We start from the raw sequence: 22758 nt of genomic DNA on the forward strand, positions 1-22758 counted from the left end.
GATGGCTCCATTTAGCACAATAAACTCCTTCCACTAAAGAGATAAAGTTCTGACAAGGGGAATGTCTAAGACGGAGTGGAGTTCCTTCCCGGAACCCTTGAAATGTCTCTTGGCAAAAGCATCAAGCAGTTTCAAAGGAAGCGGCTGTCCCCATTTGCTGGCTGGCTTTTTCTCAACTCTGCCCGCGTCGTTACCAGACTCAGAACTACCCTGGGCTTCCCCTCTGCCCAAGGTTCATGCTAACATCACGGAAAGACAGAGGTCAGGAGCAGAAAGCAGGTGCATTTGGGGGGTTCACCTAGTTTGGCTCTCTTATTTTACAGACCAGAAAACTAAGACCCCCCCAAAAAAGCCTGGCCTTCCCAGGGTCATGGAGAAACAGGCACGTGGTTTCACAGACAGGCTGTCACTGCCTGGCATTTGCTTTTTAATTTTCCCCTTTTGATCCTTCGCATACTTCCTGGATCTGCTCTGTCCTAAACTGCCCAGGATGCCTTCCAGGGGCAGAGCCCTGCCCTGTGGGTGGGATTCCTGGCTTCCAGCCAGACCTCTGTTCCTGACCATCTGTGTGACCCTGAGGAGGCTCCTTAGGCTGGGGCCCACCCCTCGGTGGCAGCTGGTGAAGGGAGCACAGAGAGAAGGTATGTGAGGGTGTGTGACCCAGACTGGCCCCCAGGAGGCGGGCAGTGGGGTGATCATAGTAGCACTGATGACCTTCCCACCCCAGCTGCTAGGTCCTCACAGACTGCACTTTGCTTCCCAGCCAAGCAAGTTTCCCAATGACTTCCTTTCTCCCAGTGCAAGGCACCCTCAGAAACTAAAGCAGATCAGGCTACAGCAGCCTGAGAGTTAAACTGGCAGTACACAGTTGTTTTCGTAAACTCCGAAAAACCACCCCAAGCTCAGAGCCAAGAGGGAGGAGGATGGATGCGCAGCCTCGACGTACAGGTGCTGCTGCATTCCGCTCTGCTCCTGACCGTAGGGAGACCCCCCCGCCGCCAGCCAATGCGGGTGGCTCAGTTCATGCTTTTGCAGCCTCCGTCTAGCTTACCAGTTGAATTTCTCCCTCTGCCTCTGAGGATAAACCGCTGTTCTGGGGCAAGTCACTGTGACTTTGCCACAGAGCGTTTTTCCTAATTCCATCATATTTTTGCAGCCGGAGGGAGGGGGGCGTGTGTGTATGAATATGAGTGATGAGTATGCATGTGTGTGTGTGCACGTGTGTGTCCGTGTGTGTGTGTGAGCGTGTGTATTGGTTTGCTAGGCCTGCCGTGGCAGCGTCCCACAAATTGGGTGGCTTAAGCAACAGAACTTTATTGTCGCACGGTTTGGAAGCAAGACATGTCAAACCAAGGTGTCGTCGGTGGAGCTGGCTCCATCCGAGGGCCGTAGGAAGGGACGTTCCAGCCCCTCTTCTTGGCTGATGGACCCCTGACTTCTCTCTCGGCCTTTTCACGTTCCTTCTAGGTACGCCTCTGTGTCTAAATCTCCTCTTTTTATAAGGACATTAGTCACATTGGATTAGGACCCACCTGAGTGACATCACTTGACTTGATGACCTCTCCTCTGTAGAGACCTTATCTCCAAACAAGGTCACCTTTTGAGGTACTGTGTGTTAGGACTTCAACTTATGAAGTTGGGTCGGGGGGACCCAACTCACCTCATAACAATGTGCACGTATGTATAGGTGTGTGTGTGCGTGTATGTGTAGTAAACCGTGACACCTCAGACTCCAGTCAGAAGTGTGCCTGTTGCTTAGATAATAGTACTTTAAGAGCACATACAATTTCCTCTTTTGCGAACAGGGCAGATCTAAAACAAGTTTTTACACACCTCCTCATGGGGGCAGAGGGGCAGGTATGATTATGTAGCAGGTCCTGGGTACCACTCTTGCCTCTTGGCTTGAAAGCACCTCTTCGTGGAGGCCCCTGCTCACTTTATCATTCCTGAGCAGAGCAATGCCACCCTGGGTGTGTGATTTCCCCTCCTCATTTTACTTTAGACCGTTAAGTAGTATCTTGAAATGCCTTTGGCCCTACAGCAGAACATTCCAATTATTCCAGAGGGCGGCGTAACTTCAGAGTTTCCGTAGCGTAACGCTCCCTGGTGACTTGGTATCACCCAGTCACTGAGAAACTCCTGGATATTTCTAAATAAATTTCAGCTCATTAAAAATGTCGCTTGGATGTTGTAAATAGTTGTAAAGTATAGTATACATTTAACTTCCTTTTCAAAAGAGCCTGCCTGGGCTCCATCCACTCTGATGACTCCTTCCCAGACTTGTGTTTCCGGGAGAGTCACAGGGGGTCTGCGACGCTGGGCTGCCACTGTCTTTGAGCTGCTCGCCTGCTTCACCAGGATAAACTGGTCCCAAACTGACCCCAGATAGATTGGCCCACAGGACCATGGTTGGCATTTGTCCTCCTCTTTCTATTCAGTTTACTGTGAATCTCAGTTCTCTTTGTCCTTTCTAAAATCTTACTGAAGAAAATGAGTTCTGCATGGCCCTGGAATTCTGATTGGCTTTCCATTCAGCCAAAATCCTAAATGATGCCCGAGACTTTCCAGGTCAACCCAGAGTTCCGGGGGATCAGGTGGGTGGAGCCTCGTCCACCCTGGGGCAGCTCTGGGAACCAGTCATTAACACGCCGTGACCCTTAGTGTGTGGTGCTGGGGGTCTGATTCTATGACGAAAGAGTGAGGGATATATTTGTGGCATTTATGTCTCCCCAGGGCACATGTGGGTCTGTTTTCTTTGTGGCAGAAAATACTAGTTAGCCCTGAGAAAGGAAAAACCACTTCCCCCAGAGATTCCTTGAAATTAGAGCACTCATCCCTGTCTTCAAATTCTGTCCCACTTCAGCGTGGGACACAATGTAACCATTTAAAATATACCGGACCACCACCATCAAAGGACATAAAAAGTGCTTGTGAGATAATGTGAAGTGAAAAAAAGTTGGCTACAAATTGCATATAGTTAAATACATGTTTCCAAAAAGGAGACTGCATGAATGCAGTAAACCATTAACTGCTTTCCTCTGTGTGGAGTGAGGATGAGTAACTTTTATTTTCGAAATTTTCTACAGTGAGCGTTTATTTACACACACATACAGAAGCTGTCCTAAAAAGTTCATTTAACTGGATGAAGTCCGTTTAACTGGATCTTCGGGATCCGTCAGGTTTTTCTTGCTGCTTTTAGCATCACCAGGATATTAATTCCCTACCTGCCCAAGGCCCATCTCTGACTTTCCAAGAAGACAGCCGTAACTGGTTCATCTCAGCACCACTAAGCTCCCACCTGCCCACGCAGCCCTGGGCGCCAGGCGTGAACGAGAGCTGTTTCTGGCTGGCCGGCTGCTGCCCTCCAGGCTCGGGCCAGCTAGGGAGGGGCCAGGTCTCTTTGAAGGGGGTTAAAGTCCTTCTCTGTGCGAATGGCCTTTGAGGGAGCAGAAGGAGGGCCAGCTGTGACTCCAGTCTTCTGTCAGGAGGCTCAGAAGGAATTTGTCCAGCTTGAGCCGGGGTGCAGGATACTGCCTGGAAAAAGAGGCGATTCTGACCGGGGACATGTGAAGTGGGCACTCCGGGCAGGGTAAGCCGAGTCTGCTGACCTAGCTTATGGTCCTTTGCTTTCTAATCTGGAAGGAGAGGGTTCCCTTGTGAGGCCAGAGTCTTTGTGGAGGAGGGACTCAGAGTGGGGACTTAGGGGCTACGCTGTGGATGCCTTTCCTGCTGGAGAGAGTGTGGGCAGCTGGGCTCAGACTGGAGACTTGCTTCTCTTCTGGCTAATCTTGTCAGACTCCCAGCTTTCATGCTAATGGGCAGAGCGGGAGCTCCCCACCACACATACAGTGCAGGCAAAGATGCAAAGATGCAGGCTCCGGACGCGCAGGCCCAGTGGCCATGGCTCACGGGCCCAGCCGCTCCGCGGCATGTGAGATCTTCCCGGACCAGGGCACGAACCCGTGTCCCCTGCATCGGCAGGCGGACTCTCAACCACTGCGCCACCAGGGAAGCCCGCACACATCATCTTTGCCAGATAATGCTTTGAAGATGGTGCATGAGTGTGTGTGTGTGTGTGTGTGTGTGTGTGTGTGTGTGTGTCCTTTTCCGCAGCAGAACCAAGTGACGTAGCTGTTCTGGTGACGGGTTTTCTTGTTATCACCTTGTATGTAGTTAATCTACAAGCCCTTGTTGTAGAAGTTGCCACGTTCACGGAGTAGCCTGGGGCTTCTGGGGGAACGTGTGTGCCTGTCTCCTGTGGGACCCAGGGCCATAGGAAGAGAAGCTCGTCAGCTCTGTTCCTAAGTACAGACTCATCTGTGGATGAAGAGTTAATCTCAAAAGCCTCTGGCACGGTTTTCTCTTTTCTCCTGGCTCTGCCTCCACATAGTGGATTTTTCCCGGGTCCACGGTGGAGCCCAGCTTTTGCTCTCTGCCATTACTGGTTGTCCGGGCATGAATCCAAGATCCTGAACTATTTTAAAACCAAGAAGGACACAGCTAAGTTATAAAGAACTGAAGCCAGGCTTGCTTTTGCTTTCAGCAGAATCAGTTACCCCAGAAATTTCAGGCTGCGGGAGCCAGAGTTCCCTCTGTGGCCTTGACCTTGGTTTATTCTGGAGGTGGGGACTGTCCCGTAAAATAGCTTCACAGTGAAAAGGGCCTTTGGTGGGAAGAGCATCTTAGGACTCCTTGACAGAGCCTGGGGTGTACTGCATCGAGGAAGAAGTGAAACTTGCCTTTCTTGGAGCTGAAATGAGGCATCTCCCCTCATCTAGGGGAAACCCTGAAATCTCCCAGTGGTTCTCAGTCCCTTTGGTAGGGAACGGATCTCCAAGTGACTGAAAGAAACAAGCTTTTCACCAGCGGCTGCAGAAAAGGCAGCAGCTTCCTTCCTCACCTCCTCCCATCACACCTCCATCACACACACCCTCTTTAGTTTCTTTCAGAGAGAGCCTAAGCGGTAAACGTGTTCATCAGACCACACCTTAACAGTTTCCACATGTGCGGCCTCACATCTGAGCCACTGACTTTTCAGTGGGTGCTTTTAGTAGGGCAGGCTGTGGTGCTGGGGAGTCTCCCTTATGTTACAAAGGGACCACTTCTTCAGCAGGATCGTGAGTGAGTCAAGACATAGGCCAGCCTTGTTTGCAGTGGAAGGGGTTTCCAGAAGTGTTTTCACCCCATCGTCAGCAAGCCTGTACCTGAGGCCTAAGCCAGAGAGAATGGCAGGAGGGTGATTGCTGTGTTGACCAATACCATAGAAGCTCTCAGAAAGAAGGGCTGGGCCTGTAAGAAGAACAGGAAGGTCTTTTTAAACTTTTTTAATAATCTTTTTTTAAAATTTATTTTATTTTTGGCTGTGTTGGGTCTTCGTTGCTGCTCACGGGGTGTCTCTAGTTGAGGCGAGCGGTGGCTACTCTTCACTGCGGTGCGCGGGCTTCTCATTGCGGTGGCTTCTTTTGTTGTGAACCACGGGCTCTAGGTGTGTGGGCTTCAGTAGTCGTGGCTCACGGGCTCAGTAGTTGTGGCGCACGGGCTTAGTTGCTCCGTGGCATGTGGGATCTTCCCGGACCAGGGCGCGAACCTGTGTCCCCTGCATTGGCAGGCGGACTCCCAGCCACTGCACCACCAGGGAAGCCCAGGAAGCTCTTTTTAGAACCGTCTGAGTCACATTTAGTGGTAATGGCTTCATGGCAGGAGGAAGGAAACCCCAGAGATGTTGTTAGTGTTATCCCCCTTTATTGAGGGTCATGTCATTATCCCTGAGCCCGTCTGGTCTAATTTTAGCTTTAACTGCCCCAGAGTGCTGGGGGTTTTAGGTCTGCCTCTCATCAGCCAGGAAGGGTCTCTGGCCTCCTTGGGGAGTGGCCCACCTCCCGGCTTCCCACGATCAACACCAGCCTTTGGTTCTACAGGCCGGAAGAAGCTCTGCTGGGGAGTGGGAAGGAAATTCTGCCTGGGACTGGAATGTGGCCCAGGTTATCACTGGGGTCACTCCCCTCCACTTCCTGGCCCAGAGGCCCAAAGCCCAACAAAGGAAGCAAGCCATCCTCAGACATTCCCACTCTCTCTGTGCCTTCACAGGGGTGGGTGGAAGGGACCACTCAGAGTCCCAGCGGCTTCTCTAGTAGGGGTGGGGGGTGGGGGGGGAGCCACAGGCCAGCTGCTGAGGAACGCTGGCGCTCCCAGCCTCCTTCATACAGTTTTTTCAGCCTACACCATCTGCCACCCTGAACAGGGTGGGAAATTTCTTTCCAGTTATGTTGTATTAGTCCGTCTGCCTGTGCTCTATGCTATCTTTATGTGAATCTGTCTTCTCTCCTTCCAAGGCTGTAAGTCCCTCGCTGCAGTGTGGGGCCCACCCCAGAGTCCTAGGGACCTCCCATGGCCCCGGCACAGGGCTTGTCACTCTACAGGTTCTCAGGACACGCCTCTCCTTGCAGGAATGCACTTTGACCTTTTCAGCCTCTGTGCTCCCTTTCCACACTCCTCGGGTTCCCTTGGTCTGGGGAGTCCGTCTCGCCCAGACCTCCCGACTGTGGCTTTACCCCGTCCCTCCAAGGCTGGTGAAATTCAGCAGACCCGTGCGGGCATCTTGCAGGTGTCTAGGCATCATCCCCCTGCCAGGTTGCACCCTGTCCTCCCATCTGCCTTCATGATGGAAACTTCAGCCAGAAAGTAGAGTCCTGCACGAACCTTCCTAGAGACAGCCATGCGTGGCCTGTGGAACACAGCAGTTGTGCCCTAAAAACTCGAGTTAGGAAAGAGAGGGAGAACAAGAAAGAAAAACAGAGCTTTAGTTTAACAGCTACAAGGACGTTTTCTTTCATAGCCGTGCCCCTGTTCGTAGGCCAAGGATGAGTTTGTATTTTTGGTGGAACTTAAAAATAACTGGATTAAAGGGTCAGGTCACCTATTACCTAGGGAGACGCATTTCTAATTTAAATATTGTGGCTTTAGTAGGAAGTCATCTGGGTTAATCAGAGCAGAGGAACCTGCTCGTGCAGCGGGCGCCTGACGTTTGAATCATTTGGGTCACACGGTGCATTTAGGCTAGGAGACTGGGAAGTTGGTGACAGACATTGTCAAGAGCAGGGTAGGGAGGTTGGGAAGAGGCAAACGGCAGACACGTGAAGTGAGCAGAAGCTTCTGCTTCTCGCTTGACCTTGTCGCGAAGGACACCTTTCTGGAGTTTCCCTGGGCCCAGCCAGACCTGCTAAGGAGAATGCATTTCCTTCCAGTTCTTTCTATGCATGATGCACCTAGCTGCAGGCCCAGGTACCGCACACTGCCATCCATGACCTAAGCCGGGCAGGCGTCAGGGCCCTGATGTGTTTTCTGGGCAAATCAAACAGACTTCTAGAATCCCACCTGTGCTGCCGACTCTGGTGCCGGGGAGGAGTTGCAGCCTTGTCCATTGCCATGACTGGGATGTGAGATTTAGTATTTTGCCTCTGGGGTGTCATCAGAGGAAGAAGAGGACCCCCCTTCAGAGGCCAAATTCCCAGAACGAGCAAGAGGCCAGCACCTCCATTTCTAGCTGGAGGGTCCTGCAGGTGGAGCAGAAGGTAGGAACTGAAACTATGTCTCCAGGGAGTCTGTCTCTTGTCCGTTCTGAATAAGGAGGGGAAAGGGGTCCTTGACTTCTGAAGCCAAATGGTGAATCTTAACGTGATTTCTGGAGGTTGAAGTGTGCAGACCATCAGCCAGAAAGCCGAGTAAATGCTCTTCAGATCCATCCACCTTCTTAAGATGTCCCTTGTCGTTCTGGAAGCTTCCAGTCATTGAGAATACCTTTTGAGATACTGGGATAGAATTAGGAAGAACTGGCCTTCAAGTCCTGGCTGTGCCACTTACTAGCCAGGGGACCCTGGGAAGTCTCTCGAGTTCTCTGAACCTTTTATTCTCACCTTAATTATGCCCATTATAAAAGCCTCAGGGGCCCTTGGGAGTTAGAGCTAAACTCCGGGAGGAAGGCGGGCACCTGTGGAAGGTGGGATTTCTGATTAGATCCTGGATGAACACTCTTGGCGTATATACTCCGGATTAGATGGCTGTCTGCTCCTGGAATGTAATTTAAACTAATTTCAGACACACACAGCTATCTTACATTGTGTCTGCTTGAGTATTTTAAAGTAAATGGTAGACATCCTGACCAGCTGTTAGCTATTCTGGGAAGCCAGGAGGCCGGCAGGTATTACGTGCCAGATTGTTAGGGCTCCACCTGGAGGGTTAGCTGGGGCCATCCAAGGATCTCCCACCCGCCCCTTAGCACCCTGGTTTTTCTCTGACCTTCGAAAACCCAGTTTGCTGGTTCTTTCATTATCTTCCTGCTTTTTGCATTGGGGCCTAGTCTTTTTCAGAAAAGACTTAAAAATCCATTTAACGAATGCGTTTTGTCTGAATCTGGAATCAAGCTTACCTTATCTGAAACACAGAGAAAATTCTGGTCTTTCTTCTCTTCAAAGGGAGCAATAAGTATTTGTTGGTTTAAACATGACATCATTTAATGACGTCAAACGCAGACTCTTGCCAGATCCTCGCACGGTGGGGATCCCAGCCCACTTTCATTCGCCTGGTATAGTTACAGCGGCTTTGATCACATCAGGTCATCCTGCACGAAGGTAAATTCTTCCTGCTGAGACAGAACTCAGGAATTTGCTCGTTGGTTATAATTGTTCCCTAACTTTACAAAAACTCAGGAACTCTGAGGCAGGACTGTAAGTCAGCAATGCGGAGTTGTTTACCTCTGTAAGGACTTCTACCCTGATGAGGGTTCAGAGCTGCTGCTTCCTGAGGTGGATGGAACCGAGAGTCAGTAAGAATTTTCTGAATTAGTGGAAAGGAGCTGGGGCCCCACGTAACTAACAGGAAGGAGAGCCTCTTTCCTGTTTATACCCTCCAGTGTCTAGATTTTTTTTTTTAAGGTATTGGAAAGGAATCACCTCAGATTACACTGGGACTCCAAACTTTGCCTGTAATTAGCATTTTTTAAATATTTGACACATCGCACACACAACTCATCATTTCTGACTCAGGGATAAAGTTAGTTTTCTTGACACTGCAAAAATGCACCATCAAATGCTGTTCTCAGATATTTAAACTTTTGAATTGGGACAGTTGTTGCTAGTTCAGAAAATATCCTTGGAAAAAGTTGATACCGTTTTTTCAGTTCTTAAAAAAAAAGCCGTAGGGCATCAGCTCCTCCAGCGTCCAACACTGGGACTGTGAAGCATCCAGGAGAAAGGGACAGTGCTGACAAAGTGTTCTCCGGGATGCTGTGGAGATAGGGTCAGTTACTCCAATCTCTGTGATCAGCAACAAGACATTAACATAGGCAAGTTTTTCGCTTCACCTGACCAGACTAAGTAAACCCCAAAATAGACTTACAGCTTCCTAGGAAGTATGGGAAATCCAGTTTTTGTTAAGAAAAAGGGTGTTGTCTCCTGGAATTTATTGTTGCCGTTAATTGCGCCATGCCCATGCCCTACAGAACAAGCCTCCTGCATTTTTAATGAATGAATCAATGACTAAATGATCTATAGAATTAATTATTTGCCTTTTAGCTTCTTTTAACCTTACATTGCCCTCTTTCCTCTCATGTCAACTATTGAAAAGTGTTCTCCATTTCAGTAGAGCAATGATTTTTAACCATATTTCAATTCAGCAACTTCCTACTATTTTCCTGTTCCACCCCCACCCCCCCCCAAAAAAAGCCAAAAGAGATAGAAGGAAAGCTCTATTATTCCCATGAAGAATATTAGCAGAGAATCATTGGCCAAATGAGGCCGGGGGTTGGGGAGTGGTTCAGTAGTCTGACTTCACCATAGCAATACCGTGTCTCTTTTTGTTGGTCAGCTTATTCCATTAATAACTTTCCATGGAGTAGGCTAATTTTGACCTAGGTTTTCTTGAAGACTGAAAGTAAGTTTTAGGCATTCAAATTTCCTGTAATTCTTTTTTTTTTTTTTGCGGTACGGGGGCCTCTCACTGTTGTGGCCTCTCCTGTTGCGGAGCACAGGCTCCGGACGCGCAGGCTCAGCGGCCATGGCTCATGGGCCCAGCCGCTCTGCGGCATGTGGGATCTTCCCGGACCAGGGCACGAACCCGTGCATGTCCCCTGCATCGGCAGGCGGACTCTCAACCACTGCGCCACCAGGGAAGCCCTCCTGTAATTCTTGAATGATATAGAAGTTACTGAAGTTACTGAATCTCCTACGAAATGAAGTTTAGTTAACTTTTTTTGAAGGACAGTAGCAACATTTTTGCCATGCCTCTTTAGTTCATTCTAAAGACAAAAGAGCCACTAGTTAACAGTGGTCAAAAATGAAGTAAAAACAAAATAAAGAGAGTGGAAGTTATAAATATTAAGTACCAGACTTTGACAAAGGCCAGATCAAGGCTGGGAGATCCTTTGAGACCAGAAGGTGCTGACAAAGAAGTAATATTCATTATTGTTGCCTATTTCTAAGGAAGGAATTTATATTACTTGATTGATTTAAGTCAAAGAGGAATGTGGGAAACACAGTGAAGGAAACCCCCAGTTCATGGGTAACCTTCCAGTTCATGGACGACCATGAGAGTTTTTCAACATTCTGACAGCAATGCAGAGCACATAGCATGAACTTCCACATTTTTCTAGATATTATGAACAGATCCATAACTGTTCACTTTCCTTGAAAGGATTTTTAAATTAACCCCCTGAGAGTCATCCTAAGGTGGTGTTTTAATATTAATTCTAAGCCTTTAACAATGTTTAAATTTAAATAAAGGGAAATTATACCGTATTGCAGTTTTGCATTGTGTTAAGTCAGTAATACCAGGCACCCTATAGACCTGAGACTTGAAACAAAGCTGATAAAAGTGTTAGTGAAATCCTTGAGGGGAACTCAAATTAAGCTCACAACTTACCGCTGAATTATCTGAGACAAACCGGAGTCCTTTGGTATGAAAAAAAAAAAAAAATCCGAGAGTTTGAAAATTAATCTTAACTAATGCCAAGTAAAGTGACATGGGATTGATAACTGATGAAAAATATGATGCATTTGAAAACATTAAGAAGGTACAGTTTTTTTATTTAAACACAAAATTGGAGCTGTCACATACAAAGCATTTTAGGAACTAGATGGGAGGGGCCCCCATCCGCTAGCTTTTCACTCCTTAACCAAGGAGCATTGTTTTGAGAACAGAACTGTGTGGTCAGTGGCTTTGGTTCTGTGTTTGTAATGCACGTGGTCAATTACAGCCATGGCAGTGTGGCACTGGAGCTCTTAAGGGGCCGATGAAGAGATCTACTGTTTTCCAATATTTTATTTTGGAAAAAATTTTCAAAAAGTTTCCTGTCTACAGAATAATTGCATTACATCTGGCTGAGAATCATGTTTTCAAGATTTGTTCCTGCCAAACGACCTTCTTTTTATAGTTGGGGACATACAAATAGTTCTCTTACATTTCTGCAGAAATTTGCTATGAAATTTTTTGAAAAATTCTGATACAATTGCTATATAATCTCTTCCACTTAAGAAATTATTATTATTATTTTTTTGGCAGTACACGGGCCTCTCACTGTTGTGGCCTCTCCTGTTGCAGAGCACAGGCTCTGGACGCGCAGGCTCAGCGGCCATGGCTCACGGGCCCAGCTGCTCTGCGGCGTGTGGGATCTTCCCGGACCGGGGCACGAACTCGTGTCCCCTGCATCGGCAGGCGGACTCTCAACCACTGTGCCACCAGGGACGCCCCACTTTAGAAATTATTTGAGCAATATCATCAGATGATCCAAATCCTAATTTACTTTAAAAAAATATTTATTTTATTATTTATTTAGGCTGCACTGGGTCTTAGTCACGGCACTCGGGATCTTTGTTACGGCATGTTTAGTTGCAGCATGTGGGATTTTTAGTTGCGGCATGCAGGCTTCTTAGTTGCAGCATGTATGTGTGATATAGTTCCACAACCAGGGATAGAACCCAGGCCCCCTTCATTGGGAGCGCAGAGTCTTCCCCACTGGACCACCAGGGAAGTCCCCCTAATTTAATTTTAAATGTAAAAACGGGACTAGCATTTATTGAAAGTTCTCTGGACACCAGGTAAACAAAACGGAACCTGTAAAATTGAGAAGGTTTAGGTACCCATTACTGCAACAAAATGAATATATAAAGGATTTTTTAGAAGAGAAACTTGTATTCAAAAGACCCTGTCATTGTGGTTTCAGTTTTCCTTCCAGTTAGTTATCAGTTAATGTCTGAAGTTCATATCCATAAGCGATGTGGTCTCTAACCCTGACTTCTGTTTTTTCTCTTTTTCCCAGAAGGCTCCCGAGCTTTCCGAGGATGATATCCGGCTAAAAAACGAGAGAGACAACTGTAGTGGCAATCCCCTGGAGCCTGCCACCAGCCCTCTTCCCCCAGATCGCAAAAACATGGAAATTGAGGTCTCTGTTGCAGAATGTAAGAGTGTTCCCGGAATCACCTCGACTCCACATTCCATGGACCACCCCTCCCCCTTCTACTCACCCCCCCACAATGGCCTCCTCGCTGATCACCATGAATCTCTGGATAATGATGTGGCCAGAGAGATCCGATATCTAGACGAGGTGCTGGAGGCCAGCTGCTGTGATTCTGCTGTGGACGGAACCTACAACGGCACGTCTTCCCCAGAGCCTGGAGCAGCCATCTTGGTGGGCAGCCCAAGCCCACCTGCCCACACGGCCGTCCAGCCGGAACCCACCGAGAGAGTGGCTGGCAGGCAGGCTCCCCCTCCCCTGGAGCTCCATCAGAGCACCTCTGACACCATGGCAGAGGGTGAAAGAGCCAACGACCGCCCCCCCGACCAGCCCAGAGACCTGCTGGGGAACAGCCTGCAGGTGCCCGTGAGCCCCAGCTCCTCCACCAGCTCGCGGTGTTCCTCCCGAGACGGAGAGTTCACGCTCACCACGCTGAAGAAGGAAGCCAAGTTCGAGCTGCGTGCCTTCCACGAGGACAAGAAGCCCTCCAAGCTCTTTGAGGACGACGAGAGTGAAAAAGAACAGTACTGCGTCAGGAAAGTGAGGCCTTCAGAAGAGATGCTGGAGCTGGAAAAGGAGAGGCGAGAACTCATCCGGAGTCAGGCCGTGAAAAAGAATCCTGGCATCGCCGCCAAATGGTGGAACCCTCCGCAGGAAAAGACCATCGAGGAGCAGCTGAACGAGGAACATCTGGAGTCGCACAAGAAGTACAAGGAGCGCAAGGAGAGGAGGGCGCAGCAAGAGCAGCTGCTGATACGGCGGCAGCCGGCCGCGCCGCAGCTCGGCACGGCCCCTGCCTCCTCCCGAGAACGTTCCAGCGTGACTGACAGCGCAAAGGAGGACATCGTCACGGAGCAGATAGACTTCTCCGCGGCTCGCAAACAGTTCCAGCTGATGGAGAGTTCCAGGCAAACAGTGGCCAAGGGCCAGAGTACACCCAGGCTCTTCTCCATCAAGCCCTTCTACAGACCTCTGGGGCCAGTCAACTCAGACAAGACACTGACCATCTCGAGACCAGCTTCTGTCGGGGGACCTCCCGAAGACTCCTCAGCCGCTAAGGCACAGAAAGCCCCCTGTGCCCTGGAGAGCCAGTCTGCTGGAGGAGGGGGCCAGGGCAGCACAGCTCCTCAGGGGAAGGAAGGGCCATACAGTGAGCCCTCCAAACGCGGGCCCTTATCCAAACTGTGGGCAGAGGATGGCGAGTTTACAAGTGCCCGGGCTGTCCTCACCGTGGTCAAAGATGACGAACCTGGGATTTTGGATCAGTTTTCAAGGTCAGTCAATGTCTCTTTGACTCCAGAGGAACTTGACTCCGGCTTGGATGAGCTGTCGGTGAGGTCCCAGGATACCACCGTCCTGGAGACCCTGTCCAATGACTTCAGCATGGACAACATCAGTGACAGTGGGGCCTCCAATGAGACAACCAATGCCCTCCAGGAAAATTTGCTGGCTGATTTTTCTCTGCCCCAGACTCCCCAAACTGACAACCCCTCAGAGGGCCGAGGAGAAGGTGTCTCCAAGTCATTCAGTGATCATGGTTTCTATTCCCCTTCGTCCACGCTGGGAGACTCTCCATCGGTTGATGACCCCTTGGAATATCAGGCTGGTCTCCTGGTGCAGAATGCCATTCAACAAGCCATAGCCGAGCAAGTGGACAGAGCTGTGTCTGAAACCAACAAGGGTGGAGCAGAACAGCAGGGACCTCAAGCAAGTCTGGAGGAAGCTGGAACTGGGGCTTCCAGCTCAGAGAAGCCTCAGAGCATGTTTGAACCACCTCAGGTGTCCTCCCCTGTTCAAGAGAAAAGGGATGTATTGCCAAAGATTCTGCCTACTGAAGACAGGGCGCTCAGGGAAAGGGGGCCCTCCCAGCCACTGCCGGCAGTGCAGACCAGTGGCCCAATAAACATGGAGGAGACCAGACTGGAAGGGAGCTACTTCAGCAAGTACTCAGAGGCAGCTGAGTTGAGAAGCACAGCCTCACTCCTGGCCACTCAAGAGTCCGATGTGATGGTTGGGCCCTTCAAGCTGAGGTCCAGGAAGCAGCGGACTTTGTCCATGATCGAAGAAGAGATCCGAGCAGCCCAAGAAAGGGAAGAGGAGCTGAAGAGGCAGAGACAGGTCTTGCAGAGTACCCAGAGCCCCAAGGCAAAGAATGCTCCATCACTGCCCTCCCGAACATCGTGCTACAAAACTGCTCCAGGTAAGTGGAGTGCCACGGACCAGAGACAGATGCTGCAGAAATCGGTGTTGCTGATTCCAGCTTTCAGGGTTGTATATATGTGGACCCTCCTCTGTGTGTGGCTGGAATCGGTGTCAGGGGCACACTGGAACGGGGATTTCAGTGTTCGGAGACACACATTGGGAGTGTCAGAGTGTCCTCTGGAAGAACCCTGAGCCTAGATGGTGTTTGCCATTTCCCAAAGGATGTGATTGCTCCTTTCTTGTCCTTCTGCTGTGGTCTTGGTTTACTGTGGAGACTTGTTCTCTCTTGGTTGAGGGAGAGGCTGTGTGTGGCCCAGAGTCGGCCCTTGGGTGGACTGTATTGATGTCAGTATCTGTAGTTAAATCAAACCTATCTGATTTGGGGATGTCTTCTCCTAACCCCTTCTGAACGCTGAGTGTCTTCCCAGCAGTGACAGGAATGGCTTGGTGTTGCAGATGGACCCATAGAAGATGTTTTGGTCCATCTTCTGTATAATTGATCTTTATGGATTTGTCTTTCCTTACATCTTTCTTTAAGTCACCATAAAACAATTACTTTGGAATCAAGGCGGTCGCATCTATTTGTGTCCTGTGACCCTTTTGGAGAAGTTGAGTTACTATATGTAAAGACAGTCCTCTAATCTTCTCCCATTGCCTGGACCGTCCCTATCTTGAATACTTTGTATAGATGGTTGATGTTAATTACAGTGGTAATTATTGTTGCTACTATTAGGGATAACACCGTGACGAGTAATTTTTGTTTCTCATTTGGACATGATGGCACTTGGGGAACCACACATCCTACCAAAGAGAAGAGCTGCTCAAGGTGTGGTCCAAGCTAGTTCATGACTATTCCTGATCCATGCGAAGTACAGACCTAGGGAGTAAGCATTTGAAAACTCTTGGAGCAATTTGATAGTGTCCTCAAATGAAAGTGTGGGATTTTGTATTTTTTTAATGGATGGTCCATAATAGATTGGGCAGAAAAACTGTTCCTTCACTAGAGATAATTTAAGAAGTCTTGCCTTAACATATAATTACTGGCATTTCTCTTGGTCCATCCAGATCTTAAGCCCATTGACACTTGGCTTCCATCAAATGTATAATAACACAAGTTAACTCTTCCCATTATTAACTTTTAAATTTGAAATAATCTCAAAGCTAAAGGAAAGTTCCCTAGTTAAATACAAATATCTTTTTTATTCTGAATTAAGAGTAAATTGCCAACATGGTGCTTGAACACCCCCAATTTTGTAGAATGTCCCTCAGTTTGGGTTTGCCTGATGTCTTCACATGATTGTGTTCAGGTTATGCGTGTTTGGTAGGAATACCACAGAACTCATGCTTGTTCTTCTTACAGCATCCAGTCAGGTAGTACGTGGTGTCAGCTTGTCCCATTACGGGGACAGATGTTAACTTTTTTCACATGATGCTAATTTTGATCGCTTGATTGAGGGTTTCTGTACAATAGTTACTTTTCCCCTTTGTAATTAACAAATATTTTGTGGTGAGATGCTTTGGTACCACGTAATCTTTATCTCACTCCTCTTCAGACTTTAAATCTATCTGTCTATCTATCTATCTATCTATGACAGATGGTCTCATGGATTCCTCTTATATTTAGTGGGTTATAATCCATTTCTGTTGTTATTTTTATCCTGAATTGTTCAAATATAGTTCACAGGAGCCCTTTCAGGCTAACTTCAGTGTCCTTTTGACATGTCCCCATTTTTCTTTGGGCACATCTTTACTTTCTGGTGCCACAAGATGTTCCAATCTCGTCTTATACTTTCCTAACCCTGAAATCAGCCTTTTCAACAAAGAGCATTTAGTTCCTTTTAGTGGAGAGTGGTATTTAGAAACCAAAGTCTGAGTGTTTGATGTGCTCGTTGCTGTTGGATAGGCACTGCTCTCAGGCACTCTCAATGGTCAGAATTAGAGAATCTATACACATTCTATCTGTCAGTTGATTGATTAATCAATCTATCTACCTACCTATCTTGAAAACCATGAGCTCACCCTGATACCTTTAATTCTACTCCAATACCACTCGGTTCATCTTCTCTCTTTCCGTATTTGTAACCTCCTCCTTGACAACAAGGTACCTCGTTCCTATTACCCTCGATATATTTATTATTTGATCAAACCCCTCCCCCCTTATAGAACCAATCTACTATTTTCCTCACCAAACATGGGTTCAAGTGTCACTTTCTGGGTGGCAACTGCTGTTTCCTGTCACCAACACCCTCTTCACCCAGCTTGGGCTCCAACATCCTGTGCTGGGTCACCCGTGTCCCTTCCCACCCTGCTCTGGCTCCAGCACACCACTCTGGACCACTGGGGTTCCTCCCACCCTCCCTGCAGACACTCATCTTGTTCAGCCCCACCTAATAGCTTTTGGACTAAATTATTCAGGAAGGAAAGGGAAGGGAGCAGGAAGAGGCAGAGCATGGTGACTTTCTTGATATGCTTTTTTTTTTTTTTTTTTTTGCGGTACGCGGGCCTCTCACTGTTGTGGCCTCTCCCGTCGCAGAGCACAGGCTCCGGACGCGCAGGCTCAGCGGCCATGGCTCACGGGCCCAGCCGCTCCGCGGTATGTGGGATCTTCCCGGACCGGGGCACGAACCCGTGTCCCCTGCATCGGCAGGCGGACTCTCAACCACTGCGCCACCAGGGCAGCCCCTCTCGATATGTTTTTTAATGCCTTCAGGTCATGGAGCAATGGCCAGCTGAGTGTTTGAGGCAAAGAAAACTTTCAGAAGAGGCTCTTTGTCTGTGCTGAACAGTGACTGGTTGGCTTTTCCCAAAGATCCTTACTTGTCGAGTTCACTCTAAAGTCTTGTTGTGGGACGGCTTGGCACAGAGATGCCAGCTGGGCTTTCCATATGGTATCCTAAAAAATGTTTTGGTACCACTTGAATTCAGCCCAGTCTGGGGAGCCTGCTTCACAAGTAAGTGATTGTAAAGGGCCTTCATGAGAACCTGCAGCCTCACTGGTGGAGGAAGTTTCTGCAGGCATCTCAGCAACTTCTGCTCACGTGGCAGGCAGGATTCCATGGCTCTCTTATCAGTTACAGCTGGCTCCACTTACCTAGCCCTCCCTTTATATTATTTCATTATAGAACCCTCTCTACACTGCATATGCTCAGTGGTATTTTCAGTTTTCTTCACTCCATCTCTAATTAAACCCCTTACCTTATTGCTCCATACTTTACTTCTAGCACACAAACAAAAATGAAGACATCTCCACAGTTTCCTCTAGTTCCCTGACCTGCTGTGATCCGTCATGCTTCCCGCCAGGCTTAAAACAGGACAGAGTCCTAATGTCTGCTTTCAGCATCCCAGTAGCCCCATACCGATTTCTCCCATACTTCCTCCTATGCTAATGCTGATCTCCTCCCCCATATCCCATCCGCATAGGCTTGTTTGTTTTCTGCTCCTTTAGTAAGATGGTAGTTCATCCATGCAAGTCTGAACCCTGCTTGGGTCTGGTTGTCACATTGACCACAGTCATGATAGATAACGTGTGTGCGGCTCACTTCACATTTACCTCTAGAACATTGAAAGTAGGTGGCAGGGCTTCCCAGAATTACAACCTGGATTGAAAGAAGCTGAATGCAAAAGGTAATTTTTTTCTATCCATGCCTGGAAACGTTTAGAGTAATGCTTAGCCAGCCAGCTTCCAAGTTCGTGATCAGGAAGGAGGCTGACATATCACTCTTAGCAGCCAAACCGGACCTTTCATGGCCGGGGTCAGAACTGCTGGCTCCAACTCTGGTTTTGTGAATGGAGATGTTGCTGAGTTCCTATTGTACTACTCTTCATTTCATGCCAGTAGAGGTGACTCAGCTGGCTCACTGCATGACACAGAGTGACAATTTGATATTAGGTGGTGAAAAATATAATTTTTAACATCTCCTCTGGTAGAAATTATGCTGGTGACATGATGGAATCCTGAAATCTTAAGGCAAATAAAATCCACTGAGAGCCAAGGTGTGATAAGGAAAGAGAAGTGCTTTCCAACCATTTCCCAGGTGTTGAAAAGATACTTGTTTTTTGCTTTTGGTTCCCTTGCCTTTCGAGATGGAAGATGCTGAGATTTCTATTTTTAAAAGGATGTAATCATTTTCAAAGACCGTTTATTAGGAAAAATTATATGGAAATTGAATCTTGTTGGTTCTTGCATGACTTTTAACAGAAGAAGGTCCACTTAAATAGGGTTCGTGTGGCATTTGTTCATACAGAAGTGGACAAGGCAGATAAAGTCCCCGCCCTCAGGGAGCTTATAGTTCAGTAACAGAAACATCAAAGAAAGGTGGCAGTTTCATAACAGAGAAGCGTGGAGACCTGTGGAAGATCAGAGCAAGGAAGACCGCCTCACTGGGGGATAAGGAAAGTCTTACTTTCTTGGGAAACTATCATTAAGTTTTGAGTTGAAGGAGTTGGGTTGGGTTCAGGCGGTGGGGGAGATCGTTCCAGTTAGAAGGAAGGGCACCTACAGAGGAAGAGAACTTGGCATGTTTGAGGTGCCTAAATAAAGTTAGGGTGGGTTAAAGGAAGAGATTTAAAACAAAACAAAAGACAGTTGATTTGGAGCCAGACAGTGAAGAGCTATGTAAATCATGTCAAAGGTTTTAGAGTTTAGACTTTATCCTGCGGTCAGTGGGAAGCCAGTGAGGATTTTCCAAGGGGCAATTATCTCCACAAATCTCCGAGCTGTCCTGCCTTCATGCATGAATTGATGAATTAAAAGTCTTCCTGCTTTCCTGAGTCCATTCCACCGGCTTTTTTTCTATGTACGTCTAAAGGCCGGCCGCCATCTTGACGAGTGCCCTGGGTGATGGGAGAGGCCCTGCTCCCAAGAATGAACACACGTGGGCCTCCTCTGGATGGTACTTAGAAGTAGAGAATAAAAGAAGCACTTAGGCAGGTGCACAAGCCTGATTTGAAGGTGTAACCCACGCACTTTTGTAAAACGCCCTTGAGGAATGAGTTTGGGAGGAAAACCCGAACATTTTACCGAAGTTACACTTTAGACCTGTTAAAATGCCTTTTCATAGGAGGGGTATCAGCAGACAGTTCTCTCTTTAGTGCCTGTGTCTATTATTAGATATCCTGGTTTCACTTCCAAGTTCTAGGCAGGCCGGAGAAACCCAGTTAGTTAGGTGATGATTAGCTTAGGTTTTGGAACTAGTTTGCATTTTCATGCCAGGTGTCAAGTTGATTTACCAAGTCAGACAATTTGCCCAGTGGGACATTCTGGACAGCGGTCAAGGAAAACATGTGGGTCTTGAGTCCCATAACCTGTCTGTTTAGGTCTTTTAATATGTGGAAAGATATGTTAGTTATACATCTTATAAAAATAAGATTTCCAAGGTGTTTTGACTTCTGTGGTCAGTTTGAATTGATTGCACATGTGATGTTCATTACATTAGTATAAAGCTTATTGACTGGGTCTATTTTCCCTTCATTATCTCCCAATATCACAAAGAAAACTCCTAGATTAAAAAAAAAAATGTTTATATCAGCACAGTATTCAGAGCTTGGTGCCTTTGTTCCACGTGAATTAGAGCTGAATGAGGCCAAGTCTCACTTGAGATGCCCTCAGTCCTCCACAGTAGAAGACGTTGGTGAGGGTGACTGACAGAAGGATTCCCTCCCAGGCCCAGGTAAGAGAGAGCGCTTCTTCAGGAGTGTACAGTGTTTCCCTTTGCTGCAGGCAGGTACAAATTGCGTATCTTATAGGAGCACAGCTGGCTGTGTGAAGGTTCTAAAGCTGAACGTGGAGTATCCTACAGATGATTATGTATACCGCCAAGTTCCTTGAACATTCTCTGGTGACCGAAGTATAATCACAGTAGCTGCAACTCACCAAGACCTTAAAGCCCAGTACTATAATTCACACACAGTTTTCTCATTTTCTCATGTAACCCTCCCAACAGCTATCTAGGATAGAATCCAAATTACCCAAACTCTTGAGACCAGATATATTCCACATTTTTCTGATTTTAGAAAGGCCGTAAAGTGTCCATACCATTATTTAGAAAAGCAATGCAACGCATGTACTATTGTTGAACACACCCAGTGGAGTCTGGGGCTGCACCTGTCATCAAATTCGATTTCTGCTGTGAAACTTAGAGTTTGTTCTATTAAATGGGATCAATAAAGACCAAGAAGAACCTCATGCTGGTTCACCTCGGGTTTTGCTGCCAAATAAGTTATGATAAAACTTAGTTTTAATGGTTCCTCTGTGCTTTCAGAACTTAATTTCAGTGCTCCAAACTACAACAGTCAAATTGCTGGTGCTGTCCAAAGATCTGGGCAGATGGCGAGGGACTGGCATCGTCCACGTCAGCCATCTAGCCTGGATGCTTTTGTGAATTCTTTCTGAAAGTTCATGCCCCAGGAGGAAGCTCAGTCATTCACTCTGGAGACAGCTCATTGCCTGAAAACGTTGAAAGGACTGGGAGCTCAAGCAAGGAATCCATTTCTTAATTTGAGGATGCGCGGGGATAAGTGTTCACTCCACTACCTGACCAGGTTTGGTGGAGTAGGGCCAACGCTGGCCAAATGCATCTACTGGTGGTCATTGAACACCATGTCTGCTCTCTGCTGTTCTCCTTTGCTCTTTAAGACTGTTCCTTCTGCCTTGGATCAGAAACTCCCTGTATTTTTATTTATCTGAACCCAGCGAATATGTTCATTTTTAAAAACACATGCCATTTGGGAAGGAATTGGTAAGAAAAGGTTAGGTCGAAGTAGGGTTCGGCAAGGGGTGAAGGTTGAAGGTGTTCGGTGAGGTCAGAACTTCTCAAGTTCCAGAATTCAAAGTTCTTTCTGGACATTGCCTTCAGTGGTTTGAAAAGGGCAACTGTCATGGTTAAACCCATCACCTTCACTCCTGAGAAGATACAGACTGTGCTCTTTCTTCTGTGACAAGCCTATGGTCATGGCTTCTGGGACGTAGAACTTTGGAGAAGAACAACACTTCCTACCATTCCGTGTTGTAACAGCGTCTGCTGTCACTGCTGATTGCGCTGGGTCTTCTGGTACACACAGCGTCTGGGTTGTCCCTTGCTTTGCTGGGGACATCACATGGTGGCCTGGTTACTTGCCCTTTACCGATGCCTGGTTACCCCATGCTCCAAGTTAGGAGAGCTGCTTCCAAAAATTCAGACTCAACTGCCCAGCTGTGTGAACCTACATACAAAGTAACATGCAGTCTTGAGCTGAGAACGAAAAGGTGATCAAAGGGCCTAATTCTTGTAAGATCCCTGCTCTGCGCCTGGTAAGAAATGTGAGCTAATCTAAACCAGGCCTGGGAGCAGGATGGCCCCCGAGACTGCTGGAGTTTAGGGCAGGATATGACAGTCTCTTACTAACCATGGCAACTCGCCGTGAGCTTCCCTAGGGAGATTGGTGTTTCAGAGCCATTTCATCTTTGTAAATAAGCTACTTGCTACTTACGGGGGGAGGACTAGGGGTGGTGGTGGGGAGAGGGTACAGGACAGGCCATTAGAGCACCAAAGAACACATTCATGTTACATGTAATGGTATTTTATTTCTCATGACCTTGAATGTAAAGGTCAAAGGTTTCCCCAAAAGTCGTATGCATCTGACATCACAGGTATTCTCAAGTCTCTCTGTCTTTATTTCTCATTACTCAAATATAAATTCATACCAAAGCTGGTCAAGGAGAATTAAACATGTGCTTAAATGTGGCAGTCATTTTTCTGGATTCATATCTGAAGTTCGAATCCTGACTCCACTGCTTGTTAGCTGTGTAACTAACTGACTTCACCTCTCTAAACCTCAGTTTCTTCATCAGTAAAACGGGAATAAAATAGTACCAACCTCATCAGTAAGTTAGTACAGTCAGTGCCTGGTGCACAAAAGGCTTCCAATAAGAGTTGTTTTTATTGCAGGTTTTTAAAAAATTAATTCATTTATTTTTGGCTGCATTGGGTCTTTGTTGCTTTGCACGGGCTTTCTCTAAGTTGCGGCGAGTGGGGCCTACTCTTCCTTGACCGGTGTGCGGGCTTCTCATTGCG

At 47.6% G+C, this 22758-nt stretch overlaps 1 protein-coding gene across 2 annotated transcripts in view; it reads left to right on the forward strand.

The window, feature by feature from the left end:
* The window catches only part of LOC136124125 (PALM2-AKAP2 fusion protein), a 269905-nt gene that overhangs the window by 226771 nt on the left and 20376 nt on the right, over positions 1-22758 (forward strand). For both annotated transcript variants that reach the window (XM_065878539.1, XM_065878540.1), the window contains one exon: positions 12311-14705. In XM_065878539.1, coding sequence (XP_065734611.1) covers positions 12311-14705 — 2395 coding nt within the window. The remainder of the gene's footprint in view (positions 1-12310; positions 14706-22758) is intronic.

This window comes from Phocoena phocoena, chromosome 6 (assembly GCF_963924675.1).
Source record: "Phocoena phocoena chromosome 6, mPhoPho1.1, whole genome shotgun sequence".
Lineage (NCBI taxonomy): Eukaryota > Metazoa > Chordata > Mammalia > Artiodactyla > Phocoenidae > Phocoena > Phocoena phocoena.